At 47.9% G+C, this 24,222-nt stretch overlaps 2 protein-coding genes across 4 annotated transcripts in view; one reads left to right on the top strand and one right to left on the bottom strand.

Annotated features, from left to right (window-relative positions):
• Positions 1-10,343, top strand: part of tjap1 (tight junction associated protein 1 (peripheral)) — an 82,197-nt gene extending 71,854 nt beyond the window's left edge. The window contains exons 10-11 of one of the 2 annotated variants that reach the window (XM_031579105.2): positions 3,504-5,264; positions 5,311-10,343. In XM_031579105.2, the coding sequence (XP_031434965.1) occupies positions 3,504-5,225 (1,722 nt within the window). In that variant the 3' untranslated portion in view covers positions 5,226-5,264; positions 5,311-10,343. Of the gene's footprint in view, positions 1-3,503; positions 5,265-5,310 lie in introns of those variants that run through there. The other variant, XM_031579106.2, reaches the window with a different exon arrangement.
• A 59-nt stretch (positions 10,344-10,402) lies between these two features.
• lrrc73 (leucine rich repeat containing 73) lies at positions 10,403-24,206 on the bottom strand. 2 transcript variants are annotated; one of them, XM_031579108.2, is made up of 6 exons: positions 20,736-24,206; positions 20,078-20,238; positions 19,683-19,805; positions 17,197-17,297; positions 14,910-15,105; positions 10,403-11,917 (listed from the first exon to the last, which is right to left on the bottom strand). In XM_031579108.2, exons 1-6 carry the CDS (start codon positions 21,005-21,007, stop codon positions 11,904-11,906), a joined length of 867 nt encoding a protein of 288 aa, XP_031434968.1. In that variant the 5' UTR covers positions 21,008-24,206; the 3' UTR covers positions 10,403-11,903. The 2 variants fall into 2 exon arrangements, with proteins under 2 accessions (XP_031434968.1, XP_012679795.2); XM_012824341.3 differs by lacking the exon at positions 10,403-11,917 and adding an exon at positions 13,205-13,630.
• Between the last annotated feature and the right edge of the window lie 16 nt (positions 24,207-24,222).

The following is a 24,222-nucleotide window of genomic DNA, read 5'->3' as shown; positions in this document are numbered from 1 at the left end:
AGGACAGACGAGAACAGACGCTGCGTTGAGACAGAGCTGTGTGTGTGTGTGTGTGTGTGTGTGTGTGTGTGTGTGTGTGTGTGTGTGTGCGTGCACTGGGGAGACCTTGAGGATGTTTAGAGGGGAGATGAGTGTGTGTGTGTGTGTGTGTGTGTGTGTGTGTGTGTTTGTTGGTTTGTCTGTCTGTGTGTGTTTGCTTGTATGTGTGTGTGTCTGTGTGGAGTGTCATTGTGTATGACAGTCTATGTGTTTGTGTGTGTGTCCCTGCATGGAGTGTCATTGTGTATGACTGTCTGTGTGTTTGTGTGTGTGTGTGTGTGAGAGGCAGTTTTCTCCAGAGACCTTGTTGTGAAGACGGTGAGAGGACATCACATCACTAGTCGCACACATTCAGGAGAACAGACAGATAACCATGGTAACGGAGATGTTGTGTGTGTGCTAGAGTATACTGATGAGGTCCGCTCCGCTCTTTTGTGGCCTTCAATAGATCAGAAGAGTGAACTGCGGTGCTGTGATTGTGGGTTTAAACAGCCCCAGCTCAGTCACACACACACACACACACACACACACACACACACACACACACACACACACACACACACACCCAGCTCAGTCGCACCACATATATATAGTATAGTGTATATATACTATATAGTTATAAAGCTTTGAAATCTGCATCACCTGTCAATGTAGGTAAAACAGCAAGGCAAAGCAAGTATACCGTCACAAGCATGAGCCACACGCTCAAGAATGGTGGTTTAAATCGCTAAAATCCTATTTCAGAGGCTAAAATCATGGCCGTTAAAGTGTTTCTGAATTTGTGGGTTAATTCGAATTGAACAGAAGTAGAACCAGAAGTAAGCTATCCTGTAATTAGTGTTAATAAATATGAAAATAAAAATGTGTGTGTGTGTCCACTGAGAAAAGAGCTGATCCTATATGGTCTGGCCCTGATTTAGCTTTCAGGTCTTTGATCTGAGGTGTAGAAATGTGTGATGGATGTCATTGCACATGCATGGACATAGCCCACAGAAAATAGGAAAGTAAGTGTGTGTGTGTGTGTGTGTGTGTGTGTGTGTGTGTGTGTGAGAATCTTCTGTACACAACCTCATCATTGATGGCCCTACCTCTGCCCACACACAGGAAGTGGAGGGGTTGCCCCCAGGATCTTTAGGGCATCGGCTGGCCACAATCACTAACTTCCCCTGCCCATTTTCCACCAATCAATGGTCAGGGACCCTGCCACGCCCCTCCACCATCCATCCAGCCGAGTGAACAGTTGCGGCGAGCGGCGCCGTGACGCCCCAAGGCCCTAGCCGGCTGCCTCTTTTTTTTTTTTACTCTCTCTCTTTCTCTCTTTTTTCTTTCTCGCCTCTCCTCTCCTCGAGCAGTAGTCTCGTTTTTGAGGTGAGCCTTTTCTTTTCTCACCCCCCCACCCCACCCCCCCTTCCCCAGATAGGACTAGCCTGTCTGAGACTGGCGCTGGGAATAGCCATCTCCCGGATGGCCGCCGGATCTGGCCAGGATTAGCGCTGGGTTCGGGGACAGACCCCACGGCTGTCTGGGCTTCACCGAGAATGCCTCCTCTCCTCTCCTCCTCTCCTCCACCCATCTCTCCACCCTGCCCAGGCTACCACCCCCCTTAATACCCCCACTGATTCTCTCTCTGTATGCTAGATGGTGGGTGATGCTCTGCAATAAAGTTCCCTTTATTAACACTACTGAATGCATAGGTCAACATGAGCACAACATCATCTTCAATGGCTTTTAAACCATTGGGAACATTTAATCCTAACATTTAAGGTGCGTTTATGATTGTCATTTGTGAATTATGCTTTAACACTATTCACTATTCATTACAACACTATTCACTAAATTAGATCACAACCACAGACTGTTTATAATTAATGGTTAATAAACATTTAATACTATTACATGCTGTAGTTAATGCTTTATTAATATTAACTATCACATGTAATAAATGTTACTTAAGGGAACCTTAATTGTAGGCGTTACTGCTGTTTGTTAGGAGACTGATCCTGAAACTGCTTGTGAAATTCATCCACGTGTAAAGTCATGTTGTATTATCCATGCGGCCATGCTGGCGTTATCCACTCCTGCCTTAACACACCTGCCAGTCTGCATGCAGAACTTGTTGCTGTGGTATTAACGACTGTCCAGCTAGGTATGTTATAAACCTCTGTCTAGTTAATAGGAAGCTAATGTTAATACATTTATGTCTAGTTTAAAGTAAGCTTATGTTATAAACCTCTGTCTAGTTTATAGGAAGCTTATATTAATACATTTCTGTCCAGTTTGAAGTGAACTTAAGTTATAAACGTCTCTAGTTTAAAGTGTTCTTATGTTATAAACTTCTGTCTAGCTTAAAGAGAGCTTATTTCATTTTATTTAATTTTAACTATATTTAGTCTGATCTTAAGAGTGTGTTATTGAGTTTCTGTGTTGAGTTACTGTGAGGCGTGCAGATATACATTAGTTCAGCCCAGAGGCCTCTAAAGAGTTCTATCCTTTGACACACTCAAGGATGAACATGTACATCAATGTATGCTGTGTAAGTGTGTGCGTGAGTGCATGCGTGTTGTGTGTGTGTGTGTGTGTGTGTGTGTGTGTGTGTGTGTGTGCACGTCTGTGTACGTGATGTGTAAAGTGTCTAGAGAAGTTTTGAGTTGAGTGTGTGTGTGAGAGAGAGAGAGAGAGTCAGGAGGAATCGGACTCTGCTGGTTAGCCACAGGCCTGCACTCATTAGCCAAATTAGAAGGAGAGGCTGACAACATCAGTTAATGACATGGACTCCGTCTTGGCCCTCACCTCTCCTTCATTATTCATGGTCCAGGGCTGGAGCTGAAGCTTGATTGGAACTGAGGACTGAGGAAGTGGGGGGTTGAATGCAGGGGTGTGTGAAAGTGAATAGCCAGACTACTGGTGTGGGGAAACCGCATCTAGCCTAGGAAAGCTGGTGTTTCTAAGTAGAGAAACTGTTTTACTGTTGGGCGGTGCAGAAACTGTGTTCCTATTGGGCGGTAGAGAAACTGTGTTCCTATTGGGCGGTAGAGAAACTGTGTTCCTATTGGGCGGTAGAGAAACTGTGTTCCTATTGGGCGGTAGAGAAACTGTGTTCCTATTGGGCGGTAGAGAAACTGTGCTACTATTGGATGGTAGAGAAACTGTTCCTATTGGGCGGTAGAGAAACTGTGTTCCTATTGGGCGGTAGAGAAACTGTGTTCCTATTGGGCGGTAGAGAAACTGTGTTCCTATTGGCGGTAGAGAAACTGTTACTGTTGGGTGGTGCGGAAACTGGTTCAGTGAGCCGTGTAACCGGATGTCTCCTGTCCTCTGTGTGTTTGGTTGCTCTAACACCCCTACACTGTTCCTATGTGTGTTTTTGCCCGTGAAACCTGTCACGTTTTGTGTGTGTGTGTGTGTGTGTGTGTGTGTGTGTGTGTGTGTGTGTTGTGTGTGTGTGTCCCTCTGTTGTGTTGCAGTTGCCTTACGAGCTGCAGGAGATGGTCAACAAGCACATGAAGAGCTCACAGAGCGGGCAGCCCGGCCTGGCGGCACAGGGCCAGGACCCCGACACCCTCAGCCTGACGCCCGCTGACGTGGTGCCCACCTCCGTCATCGCCCGCGTCCTGGAAAAGCCTGAGCCGCTGGTGCTCAACTCGGCCCAGTCCAGCAGCGGCGTCGGCCGACCCGTTGCTGAAGATGTGTTTGTGCACGTGGACATGACCGGGCCGGGCAGCGAAGGGGCCAGAGGCGGCTACGAGAACGGAGGGCCAGGTCACGGAGGGCGCCCCCCGCAGGCAGCGAGCGGAACGGAACCGCAGCACCTGAACGGGTCATGCCGACGCCAGGGCAGCCTGGACGGCCCGGGGCCGGATGACCCGGGAGCAATGGCGGTTGCGGCGGCGGCATTCGAGAAGCTGAACCCGTACCCGGCGCCCCTGCACCCGGCCCATGCCATCTACCCGGGCCGCAAGGTCATCGAGTTCTCGTCGGACGACAAGGTGAAGATCCCGAAGAACAGCCCGCTGCCCAACTGCACGTACGCCACACGGCAGGCCATCTCCCTCAGCCTGGTGCAGAACGAGGAGGAGGCGGCCAACGAGCGCCAGCGCCATTCCCCCAGCAGCAGCCCCGCCGTCTCCGAGGGGGGTTGGCGCTCCGGGGCCTCTTCGTCCTCAGGGGGGGGCAGCAGCAGCCACCAGTCCCACCCCCACCATCACCACCACCACCACCACCGGCAGGCGGCCACCCCCCCGCACACGGATGCCACCGACCCCCCCTCCAGCCAGTCCAGCCCCTTCAGCAGCCCCCCCCAGCCCCCCAGCGCTTTTGCCAGCTCTGGCAGCTCCGAGGAGGACCTGCTGACCAACTGGCAGCGCATGTTCGTGGAGAAGATGGCCCCGTCGTCCGAGAACACGCTTATCAACCGCACGTCCTTCAGCAGCGAGACCGTCAAGGAGCTCCAGCACGTGCGACACGACCAGTCCCCCAGCCCCTGCGGGCCCAGCAGAGGGGCCTCCCGAGGGGCTTACTCCGACGGGGAGGAGGGCTCCTCCACTCGGAGCTGGACGGCCAGCCGCGAGTCTAGCCTGGACACGGACACGGGCAGCCTGGCAGACCTCCGCACCAGGAGGGGGCAGTACGGCGCTGACTTCTCACATGAGGAGAGCGAGCAGCTGCTCATGGGCCTGGACCCGCTGGACGGTGACGACGGCGCCAGCGGTGACACGGCAGTCACCCTGGAGACCAGCCCGACGGCGGGCAAGCGGCAGGAGTCCCTGGATGACGTGGGCTCGATGGGGAGCTCGGCAGAGGAGCGGGACATCCTGCCCCAGGACTTCCCCGTCATCTCCCCCCGCGTCCTCGCCGGCCTGGAGGACTACTCCGAGCAGCCCCCCTCTCCCCCACCCTCAAACGGGGCTCACGGTCAGCCCCGCCGGCCCCACCGGCCCCCAGAAGAGTCCCAAGAGGATGGGGTTGCACCACCTGCACCGCAAGGACAGCCTCACCAGGGCACAGGAGCACGGCAACCTCCTGGACTAGTGGCAGTAGGGACCTCTTCTCTCTCTCTCTCTCCCTCTCTCCTCCTCTCTCTCTCTCTCTTCCCCCTCCTCCTCCCTCTCTCTGTCTCTCTCTCTTCCCTCTCTCCTCCTCTCTCTCGCTCTCTCTCTCTTTCTCTCTCCACTGGGCTCTCTGGATGATTGGTCATGAAGGCAGGCAGAGGTAATGAGGCCAGACTCTCTGCACTGCTGCCTCCTGTCTGTCTGCACTGCTGCCTCCTGTCTGTCTGCACTGCTGCCTCCTGTCCTGTCTGGCCTTGACTGGTCCTGTTCAGTCAGGACTCAGGGAGAGAGAGAGAGAGAGAGAGAGAGAGATGACCTGCTGTGCTGTGTAAGAGACCGTCAGACTGTCACTGTCTCTCCTGATGGAGGGTGCCTGACATAAACCATAGGGCCGTTTGCCTTGACATTCTGGACTCCAGGTCCTCTCTCACATCATGGGCACTCTCCTGCTCGCCCCAGCCCTCTCGTGCTGAAGGACGTACGTCTGAGACTCTCACCGGGAAGAACCCCAGGATATAGCCATACTGGAGCACTGGCAGTCATCATGGCGGCCATCATCAACACACACACGCCGTGGATTAAGCGTCTGGACATGAATGACGTTACGTTGGTCTGGCGGATGGACTCAAAGCTGTTGGCCTGAGGTCTGTGGACTACTGCCTGCTTATTTTTCGTCTGGACTCAAACGAACTTCTGGATACCCCAAACACACCTTGTTTTCGACGCCACGCCTGAGGGCTAGCTCTCGACTAGCATACGACAGGTGTGTTTGTGGGACAGGCATGAGGTGAAAAGATTAGATGAAATCTGTCTTGATTACTCACAGTGCCTAACCCTCTCTCTGTCTGAGGGGGTCTCTCCCACCAACCCCCTTTAAGAATGGACCTGGGAAGCCGCCGGGCCGGGCCGGGCTCCTCCTCCTCCTCCCTGCTCCTCCTCCTGCTCCTCCTCCTGCTCCTGCTCCGACCCGCTGTGCATCCGGTCCAGATCCACGCTGCAGGAACCCCCCTTCCTCCACCAGGTTCTCCTAATGGAATACTAGCCCTGCTCTCATTGGCCACTCCAATTGTCCGTATGTGGTTACGCCCCGCCCACCACAGTACCCCCTGTCCTAGTCTCACTGTCCCCCCCCCCCCCCGGCAGCGTCTGCAAAGCTTTTTGCAGGAGTTCTTTTTGAATCCCCCATTGATTATCTGATTGGTTTTAGGTTGTTTAATTAATTATAGGATGTGATTGACTGACTTGATTGATTGATTGATTGATTGATTGATTGATTGATTGGCTTACGTTTTCTTTTCAAGCCTTGTTATCTGTTTAATCAAAACTTTATGGAGATCTGAAAGCAGACACTGTCTTCAGAAAGCAGACACAAGAATGGTCACACTGGGGAATGTTCTAGAGGTGTGTGTGTTGTGTGTTTTGTTTGTGTGTGTGTGTGTGTGTGTGTGAGAGAGAGAGAAAGAGTGGAGCGTATTACACCAAGCTAACCTCACAGGTACTCAGAAACACACTTCAGGGGAAGGCAGAGAAGCCAGCGGCCTTAGCGTCCCGACCTGAAACAGTGTTTGCTCCATCCGTAAATCCACAGTCGCCAGAGGGGTCTACTTGCCACTGGTCTCTACTGGCCACTGGTCTCCAGAGGGGTCTACTGATCACTGGTCACTAGAGGGACACCTGGTTCTCACCTGTCTCTCGGGACACCTGGTTCTGCTGGACAGCTGGTTCTACTGGTCCCCTGTGTCCGATGCTCAGGACATGATGTACACCTAACCCTGACTGTAGACCAGTACTGAAACTTGGGGCACTCCTCACCAACTGACCACGGCAGATAGTCTGTGTGCTTATTTAGCCCCTGTGTCAGTGTGTTGAAGTGACCACACGACTGGGTTTGCTGTGTTTCCCTCAACCTGGACTGGATTGCTTTAGGATCTCTTGACAGCTCCACCGGTGGGGATTACTCACAAGTGTTTTTTTTTTCTGAATCAACAGTGTGTGCTAGAACTGACTGATAGGGGAGGAAAGCAGACAGGGATGAGGATGAAATCAAAATGTAAAAACTGTGCCACCAATCAGAATCACTGTGCTGTTTTTGTTCTGATGTCTGTGTGACAGACTCATCCATCCTCAGCGAATTGAGGTCTGTTGCGTTAGATTTCATGTTAAAATAATAAAAAAACAACAACACAAAAACAGAAAACGAAACATCAGTCCTGTTCAGGATTAGTTTTGATGTAAGCCCTTTTTGATGTACTCAATCACGGTTGTAGTCATGGCTACCGTAGTGTTCATCTTCACTTCAAAGCCCTCTTTCTCTCACTGCTTTCCCATAATGCCGTCTGGCATTAGGGAGACGATACGTGTCCTTACCTGGAATGCTTTAAAAAAAAGAAAAAAGAAAAAAAAATGATTTTTGGAGTTTTTAATTTGTAGTTTAATTTGTTTTTTTTTTGTTGTTAAGTTTTGTGTGTCTAATCAGTCAGAGCGTGTGTGTGTGTGTGAGACTGAAGGTATGATCTCTGAAGGGTGTTTTTAAGGTCTTATGATGTAATGAAAAGAGATTTTTTTTTTCCCCCTTCATGTTTTCCAAATACATAACTGTGTGGAAAGCTGATTGGTTTGAATGCGTTCTGCTTTTAAAGTAGCTGTGAGACTCTTCAGCTCTCTCCTGTTCATTTGCATTTTATTTTAGTGAGTTTTTCAGATTATTTTCTGTCTGATCAAAAGGAAAAAAAGAAGCTAAGAGAAACAGATGTTCTGTCATCCTGAAAACACTGTGTCATGTGTGTGTCATGCGTGTGTCGTCCAGTATTCCATCTACACACATTAATACGGTTTAACAGGCTCATGAGCTGCGTGGCATTTAACAGGTTCTCCAGGTCCTTCCATATATCCATACCAGTATGCAGTATCCATCACTGGGTCAGGAAGCAGTGACTCCTTCTGGTTGGGGGTGTGCTCATGACAAGTCAGCACAGAACATATCAGCAGCACACACACACACCACACACACACACACACACACACGCACACACACAGCTAGTTCCCAGACACTTCCACACCTAAATGGCATGTAGCCCAGCACTAGGAATGTTCCGGAAGAAACACGGCCAATCCTGTTGTAGTTCTGGCTCCACGGCGGAACTGGGTGGCGGTTATGAAAGGCTCTCTGCGTAACCGCGCCGACACGGGTGTTCTGTTCCGCTCTCTGGCTTCTGTAAATAATTCAGTGACATTTTCTCTGGTTGCGTGACGTTTGGCTCTGAGATGTTCCATTACCCGCGCCCCTCTCCTCTCCTCAGAGCTCCCTCCGTCTTTCCGGTTCCTCTATTGATCTTTCCGTTCAGACATAAATGCAGTTCTATTAGTCCATAATTAATAGGCAATAAATGATTCATATTTTATTACACTAAAATAGGACAGTGAGAGAAAATGGAGGGGGGGCGGCGGGGGGCTGGAGTTGACTGTCGTGGACTTCAATGTAGATCCCATCGTTTCTGAATATTTCATAACCTCATCAAATGTGATGTCGACAAGGTTTCGTGCAAACAGAGGGATGGAGAGAGAGAAAGAGAGGAGGGAGAGAGAGAAAGGAAAGAAAGGATGTTCCACTCTGAGATGTGCTGGGCGTATAAATAGACCTTTACATCTGCTCTCCTGCAACTTTAATAAGTCCCCCTCGCCATCATAATGGAACACGTCCACAAGTGTCACTCATGGCCCGTCGTCCAGGGTGAGTGAGTGCCTCAGGTGTGGATTTAGAAGAGAGACTTCAAGTGTGCGCTGAAATAAAGAACACGCTCCTTTGATAAACAGTTCCCAGAGCCTCTGATGAGTTTCTTTTTAAGAACTTTTGGGTTGACAGCCGTTAGAGCCGCTTTCTACATCTGGTGCTAAAGGCACTTAGATTAGACAAGACACAGAGTTGCAGTGAGGAACTATAAGGGACTCTCAAGGGCACTAACACTAGACAAGCCACGCAGTTGCAGTGAGGAACTATAGGGACTCTCAAGGGCACTAACACTAGACAAGTCACGCAGTTGCAGTGAGGAGTTGCCGCTTGGCATCGGATCGTCCAATGAGATCCTGGAAGGTGTTTGTCTCCCACAGCCACACCCCCCAACTCAATCTGACATGTCTGCTAATGACCATGGTGTCAGGAATGCCGCCATTAGACAGATGAGCTGCAGGGCTCCACACATGTTCAACAGTCTTAATTTGGCTTCTCATCCATCTGCATGCCTCCAGTCATTCAGAAATCAATCACGCTTAATCACCATCAGTACACCTTCCCACCACCCAAACTCCCTCGACGACCCAGATTATAACACATCTGTTTGACATCCAGTCAGTTCACTCACTCTACTAGATTACAGCACGCCAGTTTGACATCCAGTCAGTTAAACACACTCTACTAGATAACAACGCATCTGTTTGACATCCAGTCAGTTAAACTCACTCTACTAGATTACAACGCATCTGTATGACATCCAGTCAGTTATCATCAAGTCTCATCCGCTTGTGCGTCGCGCTCAGACCTCAGCTTGGATCGGTCCGTCTGGGGTGCTGAGTGGGATCTGCTGTTGGAGGGGACGTTCAGTGAGTGACTTCTTTTGATTGAGCTTTCTTAGATGAGGCCCTTATTCTAGCTATTTTCTCTGGCCTCGAGGCCACCGTCAGTATTGGCCTAGCAGTCCGAATGTCCTCATCTTCACAGTGTGTTTGAGTCTGTGTCCTTGAGTCATTTCACCGCCGACGCCACGTTTCCCTCTGTGCTCTTTCCGTGGGCTTCTGGATCCCTCACTGGCATTTACCCACAAATGCCAATCTTCTCATCTCATGCTGTGCCATCACTGTGGAATCAGCTGTTTAACTGACCCAGTTGTGGAGTATCGGTATACACACACACACACACACACACACACACACCGCTTCTGAGAATAGCACACCAGTGCTTCTTTCAAAGAATGGTAGTCTGTGCTTCATCTTTTTCCCATCATGCATCTGACGCTTAGTCTGTTTTACTGTTGACCTGCAGGCCTCTGTCCTATTTTGACTCCTGCAGGTTCAGTTTTCAGTCATGGTCTTATAGTTGTACCATGTGTGATTTATTTTTTTCTTCTTGTAAAGACACAACAAAAAAAAAACTTTAAATATAAAAATCTGAAAAAAGACTGTTATACCTTGACTAATTTTATTTTCTCAATTTGTAAACTGATGTATATTTTAAAAAACAAATAAACTATTTTAAACTTTAAATGTCTTTATTTATATGGTCTTTGTGATTTATTTGACTTGCCTGAATAGGGCTATATGTCTGTATGTATGTATTATTTGATCAATTCTTTAGGTATTTGGTTTATTGCTTGATTAATTAATTTTTACATGTTAGATGAACATTTCCCTAAATCTAGCCCTGACTTGTCATAGATCAGTGAAAGGAAGATAATTCCCTTTACTTCCCCTACTATATTATGAATGTCCGATGTTTCGACCATCATCGCGCAAACAAGCAGAAACACCCTGTGTAGGTATACTTCCTAGTCCTAGTTCGCCTTTACTTTTGTCCAGCAACTAGTTCCAATAGAAGTCAGATTTTAGGGTTATTATTAAACCCTTTTGTACATATTTCTCCAATACCTTTGAAATCAACAGCTTTAATTTCACAAGATCATATAATCGTGTAATGCTTACAGATCATTCGTACGTTACAACATTATTACATTCTTGCTCGTGTGAGCACTGTCTGTTGAAACCACATAAATAGTGTCTGCTAAAACTGCCCCCTGGTGGCCGGACTTGCCATAGTCAGACTGGTGACGGGACGAGAGACCTAAGCTGCTGCCAACGGTGTCTTGTGACTCAGCAGGTTCTAAGGTTGCGGCCAGAAACAGTTTTGTTGGGCCCAAAATGGCAGACTGACCGTTGAATTCCTGCAGCTCATAACAGCAGTTAAATACCTTGACTGTGTTCGAGAACGTGAACGAGTCCTGAACATTCCAGTCCAACATGTTCTGACCATAGACATACATATATGTCTATGGTTCTGACCAGCAAGAGTGCCAAACAGGCTTTCTCTCTGGTTCAAATGCATCTGGTTATTCTAATTCTTAACTCGTTCTAAGGTTAGGGAACGATGTGGTGATTACGGGTATTCCAGGCAATGTGGACCATGCGAGTTACAATTACACTACACTAGTGTTTTGCAGTGCGACGGAGACCTATGAAGGGAAAAAGATAGGGGCCAAATTGGCCAAAAAGGCCAGCTCTTAAGTCATCTCAGATCGAGGCCGTGCTTCGATCACTTGGCGGACAAGAAGCTAATTCTGAAGGCATTGCTTTTTCCAAGGGACCTTAGCATAGTGCTGAATTAGGTGCGAAAGTCAACAGTGAGCTACGTCAGGGCGTGAGAATAGTTGAATGAAACAGTAGGCTAGTCTATCAGGTCAGTATCATAACGAGTATGTTGAGTGCCAGACTTGAGTTTAATGATCTTTTAATCACTCGAGTCTATTTGCACACTCATCCCTATCAAGAGGATGGAGGTGGGTGACGAAAAAAAAAAACTCCTGGATACGGCAGGAACGCAAGAAAGTACGCTTCCGTTCCTTTTGTTCCAGACACTTAGCAACTCCCGGAGATTGATCAGGGCGGTTTTATTAATTATAGATCATGGCGCCTTCCTCTGCATTACTCGCGCTTCCTGGCAGCGACACGGTGAGTGAGCGGACAGCTCGCCAGCGGGGAACGCGCCGGCCCGTAATTGGTGTGTGGTTTCCTCTCCCGTCCCTCTGCAGGTGGCTGCTTGCTCGCCTGCTGTCACGCGGAATATTCTGGTAAACGCACAACAGGCCACCAAAGTCATCAGTTACAGTGAACATGCAGGTAACAGCTGATGCATCAACACTTTGTCCTTCAATAAAAACTTCACAGGGAAGACCTGCATTTATAAAAGTGGTCATGTTATGGCCTGCTTGTATCTAATTGTATTGTTGGCCTAAAACAAGATGTCTGGTTTAAGTAGGCTATGTCAAGATCCAAATGGTGTTCATGAAACTAGTCAGTACAAGCCTGGGATGTGCAGAAAATAAAAAAGTAAAAGAGAAGACAACATTAGTCATGTTGAGAGTTGAGTGTGCGGGAGAGGCACAGCTTGAGCTCTGGGACATGATCTGAGTCTGAGATCCACACCGATCCCGAGTCAGCTGCTGCTCGGGTTCTTTCACATCTCAGCTCTGGAGCTCCTCCAGTTCACTGCGCTCTCCCCTTCCCTCTTTCTCTCTCTCTTTCTCTCTCTCTGTCATGCTCAGCTGCTGGATCCCTCTCAATGCATTCTCCGACACTGTAAAATAAATCTGTTTTTAAAGAGATTATGAAGCGCTTCCATGCGTGTGCGTGCAGTCTGAATGCATAAGCGCAAGAGGCAGGGTTAAAAATGATGCCTGCCTGCTAGGTGCAAACAAGAGGGCTTAATCGGATCTCTCTTGGCTTTTAATATCCCGTTGTCAGCCGTGGTGTGCGTACGCGGTGACAGGCGGGAGATAGGGGAGGCCGAACATGGAAACACAACGCCTCTCCTCTCTCCGCGCGTCTATTGAAGCAAGCTTGAAAGGCGTTTGGGGGCGGTTTGGCACGCAGGAAAGCTTTACACGGGAGTAGCGGCCAAGGACAGGTGTTTGGAGAGACCTGGGATGTGTGTGTGTGTGTGTGTGTGCGCCCACGTGAAGCTCTTGCCTAGTGTCAGGACGGAAGCCCCGTGGTGAGCGCCGGGGGAGAGACGAGGCAGAGCTCCAGTGTGGCGCCAGGGAAAGCACGATCACAGAAACTCTCTTCGACTCCACTTGAAGATGTTTATGCGTTAGAGACTAGCTAGGGAACTGCAGAGAAGAGAGCTGCTGTGGTCAAAGAGCCAGAACAGTGAACTGTAGCACCCTCTGGTGGTATAGCAGGGGAATGCAAGCAGCCATGCACACCGGTGAATGCGCAGGTGTCTGTGTGCATGCACCTGCCATTACCGTAACCAGAACAATGCATCCCGCTTTTGTAGCCCCAATAACAACACAATACTGACTTTATATAGTGTTCTGACAACCCGCCAAAGAATACAAAAACAGGATACATTTTAGAAAGATGTAAACAGATTTATTTAGATACTATTAGGCCACCATTACAATCCTATGAAGCCAATCTATCACAGCACATATCATTGCTTACATGTTTACATACTTAATATAATATAAATAAACTAGTACATATGGAAAATAAATAATTCACTTTGGAGTGGAGTAATAAGTCACTTGGTGTCTGAGGGTTATTGTGCCAGCATCGCCATGGAGACCAGCAGTCTCTCTGGGCGGGCACCAGCGCTACATGTCATGCAGTGGGCGGAGTCAGACTCTTAACAGGTGAAGTCATTCACGAGGCTGCAGCCGAGCAGTGCAAACAAAGCGCTACCGTGACGACGACCTCGGGTCACATCTCTGTCTCAGCCAATAGGCTGTCCCCTAGGCCCGAGGTGAGCAGGACCACGTGGCGGCTGGAGGAGTCTGGAGGGGTTGGCCAGAAACAGCAGGTGACCATCAGAGACAAATAAACGGACAGATACTCGTCCACAACAGAACAAAAATATCAAACAAAAGAGGGGGGGGGGGGCGCATGAGGAGTAAAGTGGAGCATCACTCTTAGCAAATACTTCTTATCCACTGCCTTCTAAAGACACCAGTATTGCAAATACTTCTTATCCACTGACTTCTACAGACACCAGTATTGCAACATCACTTTTTGAAAGTGCTTGTTTGAGTCAAAAATGTTAAAAAAGGTTCTTATAAATAATAAAAGAGTTATATAGATAGATATAAATAGAGTTAGCCAATATTTGCTTGATCATTATCTTTAAAGACATATAATATTCAACGATCAGACAGACTGGTCTGCCGAAGTGAACGTTCTCTCTACAAACATCTGTTGCTAAGCAATTGCTAAGACAACAACTCGACTTTACTGGACACAGGACAAAAACAGCTCCACAACCTCTATGCCTATAGCTGCCTGCTAAAAGCCAAGCCAGCGCAGAGAGAGAGAGAGATCAGTAAGTCACTAAGAGAGAGACTGCAAGAGAGAGAGTTCAGTAAGTCACTAAGAGAGAGACTGAGAGAGAGAGAGAGACTGAGAGATAGAGGTCAGTAAGTCACAAAGAGAGAGACTGAGACAGAGGTCAGTAAGTCACTGAGAGAGACTGACAGAGAGAGAGAGAGGTCAGTAAGTCACAAAGAGAGAGACTGAGACAGAGGTCAGTAAGTCACTGAGAGAGAGACTGACAGAGAGAGAGAGAGGTCAGTAAGTCACAAAGAGAGAGACTGAGACAGAGGTCAGTAAGTCACTGAGAGAGAGACTGACAGAGAGAGAGAGAGAGAGAGAGAGAGGTCAGTAAGTCACTAAGAGAGAGAGACAGGTTCAGGGCACGAGACATCCCTGCTGTTGTCTGTTCATCTGCTCTTTAGTGAGCAGAGCTACAGGAGCGGCCCTGAATCTGACAACGCAGAGACGACTGTCAGTCCAGGAGGCTCACGTGAGGAAGAGAGGGAGGGAAAGAGAAAGAGTGAAAGTAAAGACGAGAGATGGAGGGAGAGCGAGAGAGTGAGAGAGGGGCGAGGAGAGAGAAAGGAAGTGATAGCGAGATAGGGAGGAAGAGAGTGGGAGAAAGAGTGGAAGTGAGAGAGGCAAGGATTGGGTGAGAAAGAATGAGAGAAGGAAGGAAGGAAGCAGAGAATGTCACTCAGAGGCGGAACTCAGGGTTAGGTGCTGGTTGGCCGCTCTAGCCCTTACTGCTGTGGGGGATCCAGGCAATTTTCTCGCAGCCCAGGGGGGCGTCGGCTCGCGCCTCGGCCTCCTTGTCCTCCTCCTCCTCTCCCTCCGACAGAAGGTCCGAGATCTGCTGCTGCAGCTCGGGGCTGATGTCGTTCTCGGCCAGAACCAGAACACGCAGCGAGGTCGGGTAGTTCTCCACCATGTCCAGAAAGATCTAGCAGAGAGACAGATAAAGCAGAACTGGTCTGGGAGCTGAAGCCCACCTGAGTCGGACCTGGTACTGGTACCTGGTACTGACCTACAGTGCTGCTTTCACACCTTCATGAACAATGATCCTTGTTTGGGAAACAAGAGACACACTTCTACACAATCCACAAGGAGACAACAAACATGGACATGTAATGTTGGACTCCCATATCAGAGGAACATCAGGAACACTGTATTATGAATGAGTGAATTTAGCAGTTTGAAATGAATGTAAGACATGGGGATGAGGCTCAGTCACTTCTGCTACAGACAGGAATCGAAACAGGACTAGAGCTTGGCAAATAGTGTTATAATCAGTGTTATAAACAGTTGACAGATGACTTAAACATGGCAGAAGTAAGACATCTTTTCCCCTGCTTCCCTCTGTGTGATGTCTGCTTCCCTCTGTGTAATGTCTGCATCCCTGCGTGTGATGTAGGACTTGTCCTCTTCCCTGTGTGTGATGTAGGACTTGTCCTCTTCCCTGTGTGTGATGTAGGACTTGTCTGCTTCCGTGTGTGATGTAGGACTTGACTGCTTCACTGTGTGTGATGTAGGACTTCTGCTTCCCTCTCTCAGCATCTGTTTCTGTTTGCACACCACACCCTCAAGGTAAACCTCTCTGTTTCCAACACTTCCTGCAACACCCAGATCTTACGTCGGCTTCAGCAGCACCTCATCTCTCCTGCCGGTTCTTGCCTGGCTTGTTTAGAACTGACAGAGGACAGAGAACATTAATTTGTCTTCAGTCAGGGTTGAGACTTTGGTCCTCCTCCCTGGTTTGACTTGTCTGGTACTGTCAAACAGCCTGACACTTCTGGAAAAGCTGTGTGTGTGTCTGTGTGTGTGTGTGTGTGTGTGTGTGTGTGTGTGTATGTGTATGTGTTTGACACATGGCTTTGAAATTCAAGGACAGTTAGTGTATGAGAGAGAGAAAGACAAAGAGAGAGTGTGTGTGTGTGTGTGTGTGTGTGTGTGTGAGACAGAGACAAAGAGAGAAAGAGAGAGAGTGTGTGTGTGTGTGAGTATTATGTACATACTAAGTGCACACTGCAAATGAGCTTCAAGGTTGCCGTTCAGCACCACAGATGAAGCCAGGCAGAGGATGAGAGGCGAGGCGAGGCACTGTGCCTCTAAAGATGTAGCAGGCTTTGATCACAGCGCAGGCTCAAGGCCTCTAAGTGTGCTGCATGGCCCTGAGTCTACCACAGTTACCCCCCCCCCACACACACACACACTCCCATTCTCCCCTACATGAAAGCCTCTCTGCAGAAAAAGTGATTCGACTCCATAATGAGACTGTCAAGGGGAGTTCAGCCCACAGACTGCCATGTCGTAGGAGAGTGGTGGGATTATGAAAGATTATGAAAGCAACACCACCACCTGGTGGACAGCAGAGAAACTGGCAGCATGTGCGAGATGAAAGCATTCGCTAATGACGGGAGCCGTTGCCTGGGGTCATGTAGGATTCTCAGGGGCTCGTGAGCTTCAGCGATATTGTATAACAGCCGTGGGAGGTAAGGCTATTTATGGAGCCCGAGAGAGAAGCACTGCGACCCTTTTAATAATTCTCGGGTTCGGCACTCCGGGTATACGGATAATCAGAGAGTTTGAGACGGTCTGCATCTGATAAGTCCCTTATCAGTTTTCATGGGCACTGAAAAATGAGAGAGATAAAGAGAAGTAACAGAGCCGTTTGTACACTTCCAATCGCATCCCCCTGCTGCTTAAGCCTCCATTGGATTTGTTTCCCTCACATACGTACATGTGTATAGATAACTCTTACTGATGCACGTTAAAATTATTTGATTTCACACGAGAGATTGTCACGGTTATGACACATCGGTGATGTTGCTCAGTATAAGACTGGCAAATATGTCTTTACATACCTGATAGCATTCATATTTATCTATAAGCAACATCCATGGAGCATACTTTGAAGGCGTATAATAGATAGCTGTTTAAAAATGCATGAAGTGAATCTCTTTATGCGCCGGGGACAGAGCTATTCTGGGAGGATGTTAGAATGAGCGGTTATTGTGATATCTGCATTACTGACCTGTGCTGATTGGTTGGTTAGTCCAGTGCCTTCCAAATCCAGAACCTCCAGAGTTCTACTGGACGCCACGGCAACTGCCAGCATGCCTGCGATCTGGTCGCCTGGAGACCAAAAGGCAATCAGTGTGAGTGACAGCTGAGGGGCTGAGAACTGTTTGCAGGCTGGCCGGTCTTCTCTTTGCAGTCCGTGACAAACACTGGTCCCACCTCGCTTGTTATCTGACTCGATCTGACCTGTGTTATCATAGAACTGATTAAAAACAGATTTGATCCTGCTTAGTTGGAGCAGGTGTCTGACTGCCGGCCCTCATCCCACCCTTCTATCTCTCTACCCGACCAGCCCCAAGCAGATGGGTTCTCCCTTATGAGCTGGGTTCTGCTCAAGGTTTCTTTCTGTTAAAAGGGAGTTTGTCCTTGCCACCGTCACCTTGGTGTTTGCTTAAACGGGGTTCAGGCTCTGGGCTCAGTAAAGCGCCTTGACACAATCTCAATTTTTATTGTTGCTATACAAATAAAAGAAGAAGAGAAGAGACTTCTTCGGAGGCTAGTTCTTTGAACACTGTGTCCACTCTCTGAGGCCTCACTGCTAGCCAGCAGAAACAGAGAGAAATCAATGCGGGTCACTCACGACACTTCAAACTGCAGTGGCTGCAGAACCCGAATTCGATTTCCTTCATGCTAGGCTGCCTGTTTCCTAGGGGTCAGCAGAACGTCTCCGCTGGTGGCAGAGATCTGGGCACAGAATGAGACGGAGCACAATGGACCTAAGCAGCGCTCTTCCGTCAATAGAACTCGCTACTTTGCTAGGGACCTTGATGACCTTTACCGCTGTGGGCAGTCAGCACATTATTTCTACCCGTAGACCACTTTGGAAATACAGACAGACAAAGCCCAGCTCATCTGACCAATGAAACCCCACTTTAAACAACGCATAGTGTACACACATAGTGATGGAAACGCATAGCGTACACACGTAGTGATAGAAACACATAGCGTACACACGTAGTGATGGAAACGCATAGCATACACACGTAGCGATGGATTGCTTGAGCTAAGATGCATCTTTGCACTTCACACTGGCAATGGCAGAATCTTGTCTTTGTGGTGTAAAATTGCTTTCGAGAGAAACAACATGAATTGTCCCTTCTTCAACATAACAAAAGTCTGCTGTTGAAAAAGCTGAATGAGTTAGTGCCTGTATCTCTTCTCTCTCAGCTTTTTTCTTTTTTGTTTTCCTCTCTTCGCTCTCTTTCTTCGCTCTCTCTCTCTCTGTCTACTTTTCCCTTTTCCGCTCTTCTCTCTCTCCCCTTCCTGACCTTGTCTCTCCGTTTCTCCTTGTTCCTCCCTGACGTCCTCTCTCTGGAGAACAGTGCCTGGTGGTTGCTAAGCAGACGTGTGTGTGACGAGGCCCCGCTGTGGTCGGGCATCAGTGGTGTGCAGCCATCCGAGCGGACATCCACCCACGCCCACAGGAGCCAAGGGGCCAGAGCACCACCATGCCTCTTTTAAAGTTTCCCTTTTTAGCTTGTCAGCCTTTACAGAGACAGGATAGCAGAGATGTGACAGGAGACGAGTGGGAGAGAGATGGGGACTGGGACTGGGACTGAGAAATGACCTCAGGCTGGACTCAGACCTGGGTCTCGTGGGCTCTTGGGTCCGGGCGTGGTTAGGACGGTGATGCTATCGCTATGCTATGGCTCCTCCTGCGCCCGTACCACTCATGCCTGTCCGCACCAGACAAGTCCTTACAGGCCAGACTTACCCACAGCCCCTGACCATCCACAGAACACAACGCCAGCCAACACTGGCACAGGCTATACAGAGACACATAGTGTGTCTGTCCGCACTCCGCAGAAGACAGCACTTACCAGAGCATACTGGCTAAAACTCCGACTACAGAAGCCAACTCCAGGCAACACTGGCACAGGCAACACAGCAACACAGTGTGTTTCTGTCTACACAGGACCACTCCCACCAGAACATACTGGAACAGGTCACAGGCGTCTATCAGTAATACAGTACTACTCCCGCCTGTCTGTGCAGCACAACTCCTACCAGGCCACACAGGCAGAGGTCACGCTGATACACACACATACACACACACACACAGAGAGAGAGAGACTGTGTGTGCCAGTGATTCAGCACATGACTCATGACTCAGCACATGACTCATGACTCGTGATTCAGCACAGTCTCACACTTGACTCTCCCACTGCATTATACATTAGACCTATACGTCTGTGTTAAAGCTTTCCATCCACATTTACAGGCTGGGTTGTCTAATGGTGTTATCACATATGCTCTCAGTGAGACACTGTGTTTATCAGTGTGCACGTCACAATATCCACCACCGCCAACCTCCATGCTCAGACAGACCCTTGTGACTTAGATACCAGCTAAGGCCAGACCAGACTTGAGTCTGACCAGACACACAGTCCCCCAGTCCCCTGCTCTCTGGTGCCCTCTGGTGGTCTGGTTGAGACTCACCTAGTGGATTGTAGTCGAGGTTGAGGACCCGGAGCTGGGAGCTGTGGGCCACAGCAACGGCCAGCCGGGCCCAGCCTTTGGTGGTGATGGCTGGGTTGGCACTAAGGGTCAGCTCCCGCAGACCTACAGGGACACACAAGCTTATGTATTCACCTTCACACGCTTACTACTGACAGCCTGGCTTTACAAGAACTTCTCCAGGTATGAGGGTTTGGTTACAAGTGTATGGAACTTCCAGTGTTGAACAAATTAAACAGCTGATGTTGTTTATGTCACAGATTCAATAGAAGACAATAGGCCTACACACATGGTTCAGTACAGCCGGTGTTACACAGCCTTTTAAAAATAACCAACAACCTAAGGCCTGTTTTGGTGTTAAAGAGGGTTTGAGTTACCAGATTTAGCCCCGTCCGGCGGCAGCATTCCACAGATCAACCGGACCGCCTCGTCTCCCAGCATGCAGTCTCCGAGGTCCAGAGACACCAGGGACGGGTGAGTCGACAGCGCCGTGTTCAAAACCACCAAACCCTCATCCAGAAGGGGGCTACCGTGCAGACTGCGAGACAGCCACAGAGGAACAAGCAAAAAACATGTTTTCCCTCACGTCCCATTTAGGCATAAAGAGGTCATCCTGATTGCACGGCTCCACTTTACAGCAGTAAGGATTAAACAGACTGTTCCCCCAGAGGGACAATCATCCATCTCCCTGGGGACCGAGCGACTACGTTGCTTTTAACTCGCATCTCATGTGGAGAAACAGTGTGTCAATACAACAGGCGACAAAATCATTCCTCTCCTACGTCGACCAGTTGTTCATTCACACATGTCTTTCAGAAGTTTTTCATTCACACACGTCTCACAGTAGCCATCTCTTACATCATTAGGCTAAATGTCATGTCAGAATTGTGGCATTAAACATAGTGGCCTGGTCTGACAGCGGGGAATGCAAACATGTAGGCTATGGCTTGCATACATACATGGTATTATTGCTATAAAGGTTTTTGCGAATTAAAGGTAAAAGCATGGTAACTAATCAGATATTACGGTACTCACAAGAGTGTTTGGATCGATCTATTGGTCTTGAGTGCATCTGCCAGCTGCTTCGTCCGGGTGATGCTGGACACTACGCCGAGGTTGAGGTTCAGCTGCGCCAGTGAATGCGACTCCGCTACTCCGCGACACACCCGCCCGAAGTCTCGGTCCGTGAACTGACAGCCTCTCACAGATAACAGTCGCACAGTGTTTTCTTTGAGACTGTCACAGATATCTTTCACCTCGGCACCAGAAAGAGTCTCTCCCGTTATCTGTATGGAGCCTGGAAGCATGTTTGCAATAGTCCTAGCTGGCGCGACTAAAAGCTAGGTTAACGGGATAAATAAACCAACAATAATGTAAGATTTATGAACGGGTGCATCATTAAAATATGCACAATACTGCTGCTTTTCTAAACTAGCTATTCAAAGCTATCGCAACTCATCAGCCAAAAGTGGCAGAAAAAATAGCGAATTTAAATATTTATTAGCTAGCGAATTCTCCAACACCACCTTAGCAAACCTAAGATCAGTTCAGTTAGTGATAGGAAACTTGAGTTACATTCAACGTGAAGCAAATTACTAAAATACTGTAATATCTTGGGTCAATGTAAGACTTAAATTCCTGTGTCTGCCTAATAAGATAACTGTCTATCTCTGTTCATTAAGATAAGAAACATTCTCATTTCTGTTTGTATACTGACGTTACAAGTCTCCAGCCCAACAGTACACACTTAAAGTTGCGTCAGCTAAACATTCCTCTTCTGGCTGGATTCACTGACATCAGCACCAGTAAATTCTAAGCACTGCGTTTCGGCAAGACAGCTAGCTGACTAGCCATGAATTAGCCAAAGTAAGATTATATTGGCAGATTATAATCAGGCCAATCACAAACCTCGCTACACCCACCAATAATTAACTTAGCTAGGCAAATACTTTATCCTCGGTCCTTTAAAAATCCGCTCTTCTTCATAATTGGTACAGCCAGTCAGTATGCTTGACATGCTTGGGCTTCCAGAACAGGCTTTGCGGCACCGAAGCAAAGATGATCGTTTGTTTTCCTCAGTTGCAGGTGTCGGTTACTATGGACACCCTCCTCTCAATGTCACCCCGAAACCATCTTATCCGGTTTACTATTGCGCATTATACAACCTCCTTTTGGTACACCGATATCTGCCTATATCTTGACAAAAATATCACGTTTCAGTGCACGTGTAATAACAAGAGAGGGAGAATCAAATCCTAGTTTTCTCCAGCAGTAAGAAAATGCAGTGCGTCTTTCGCATGCCAGGAGGTCGATGTACCGAGCCAAGAGCTATGGATGTAACAAGTGAACGTCCATGTGTGCGGTCATCGTTGTGGTGTAGCGTGGTAAAGATCCCGAATGATTAGTTAGGTCTGGCAGTAAGGGCAAGATGTTTAAACAGAAAAGGTGATTTTTTTTTTACTCAAAGTTAGGCATAAAGATTTTTTTTTTTTTGCCAGCTCTTAGCTTTAATGTAGGTTATTTCCAGCATCTCTTTAATGACAGTGGCTACACGTTCTGGGATATTTCCTGTTAATTTGTCATTATTATTTTACACAGAGCTAAGGTGTTGTAGACACACATAACGTAGTCTACATTATTTGAGTTTAATTACAATTCTAAAAGATTAAAAAAAAACATTTTCAGATACACTCTCATGGACCCCTAAATAAAATGTATACACTCTGTGTTTGAGGCTCTTTCCAGTGCGCTAGTCTTTCTGGGAAAGATGGGAGACAGCCTACTATCTCCTGACTCAGTGTGCCTAGCGACGGTCTCGGGTTGCAGAGCTGTGTCCTTGGCTGGCCGTCCCCGGGGGGGGAAGAGGTGAAACACAAGTCCAGTGTGCTACATAAGGCCCCTTTGTTACATACCCACAGAGGCACCTCCCTCCATGATTCAGCTTCCTTTACAACTCAGGATAAATCCTGGGTTTACATGATAAAGAAGAGCACAGTAGACTTCACAGAGTAGGTCGGATCGTCATGAAACGTATGGATCATAAGTGGTGCATTCGCAGGCAGGTGGATCCGGAGTGAGATCATAAGACCTCCTCATAATTCTTTTGCTTCCTGAGAATATTATGAGATCCAGAGATGCTTTGTTAACTGCAGACTAGATTTGTGGCAGTAATGAGAATATGCCATCTGTGAAAATCAAACATTGTATGCAGGCGTTCAGGTGCTACTTACGGCACTGAGCCAGCTGGCATCCCTCAGTGAGTTATCAGATCTATAAAATGAATGAGCTGAACCTGCCCTCCTCATAAATCAATTGTTTCTTTCTAAGTTCAATGTAGACAGACGAGACTCTGAAAGCTCCCTGTGACACCTGTTATTACACAGGTTAATGGGCAGTTGTTTATTTTTCAGTTCATTACATTTCCTCTCTATTGTATCTTCTTTGTACAATACTCCTTATAAATAAGTTTCCCCACGACAGCAAAATGGAGCAAGTACATCCGCAACCAATTTGGAAGAAAGAAAAACCTGGCAACCTTGCACATTAAAACTGAAAATGAGTTAAATCAGAAAAGGTTAAAGACATGAAAATACAGCTTCATGTATGGGGATCATTCATTTCTGAAGCCTTGTAACAGAGCAGACTTAGCTCGGTCTCTAAACACCCTTCCCCCACACAAAACAAGAGCAAAGAAACATTCGCAAAAAATATCCAGCCTGAAACACAAAGCGGTAACTGTACACATAACATCATGGTGCAAAACAACATAAAAGCATATTGTGATATCTTGAGGTTGTCCGATCGCTGACAGCTGTATTTAAGGACTGTTTTCCCCTTCTCCACTCAGACTGAGAGAGAATGAAGCAAGGAAGGGAGGGAAAAGAGCAAAAGCCCCAAACAGGCTTGTGCACTGCCATCACATGAAACAATTAATGACAACAAGTAACCCAGATGAAGTGGACCATGACTCTCTAGACGCCACAGGTCTCTAGATTACTACGTCTTGTCTCACAATTACAGGTGAATACAAACCTTCAGACCTGTCTCTGAACACTGTAATTTCATTTGTTATTGGCAAAAAACAAACAAACAAACAAACAAACAAACAAACAAACATGCCATACTTTATCTAAAACTTCTGTAAATTATAATAAAATGTATCCCAACTTCACTCGTAGCAAACATTTAAACCAGGAATGCATGTACTCTTTGGAGTTCAGGATTTCCACTTAGAGAGGATTTCTAGGCCATGGCGTTTGTGAAGTTCTGCATGTGTGGGTACATAAGCGGTCATACACGGTACCAAATTACTTGGGGTTCATAGGGATGGTTAGTCCCTGTGTTTAGAGGGAGCTCTCCTGAGGAGCTGCACTTCATCAGATTGGCCACCAGAGGGAAACCAAGCATCTGGGCCCCCTCTAGAAGCACCCAGATCCTGTGGCATAACTCAGGCTTGCAAAAATCCTCTCTTTAGTTCTTTTCGTATAAGAGACCGTCAACGACGTGATAATGTCTGGCATTT

The sequence above is a fragment of the Clupea harengus genome, chromosome 13, assembly GCF_900700415.2.
Source record: "Clupea harengus chromosome 13, Ch_v2.0.2, whole genome shotgun sequence".
NCBI classification, from domain to species: domain Eukaryota; kingdom Metazoa; phylum Chordata; class Actinopteri; order Clupeiformes; family Clupeidae; genus Clupea; species Clupea harengus.
Note: the sequence above shows the minus strand (reverse complement) of the source record. Positions and strands in the feature narration are given on the sequence as shown.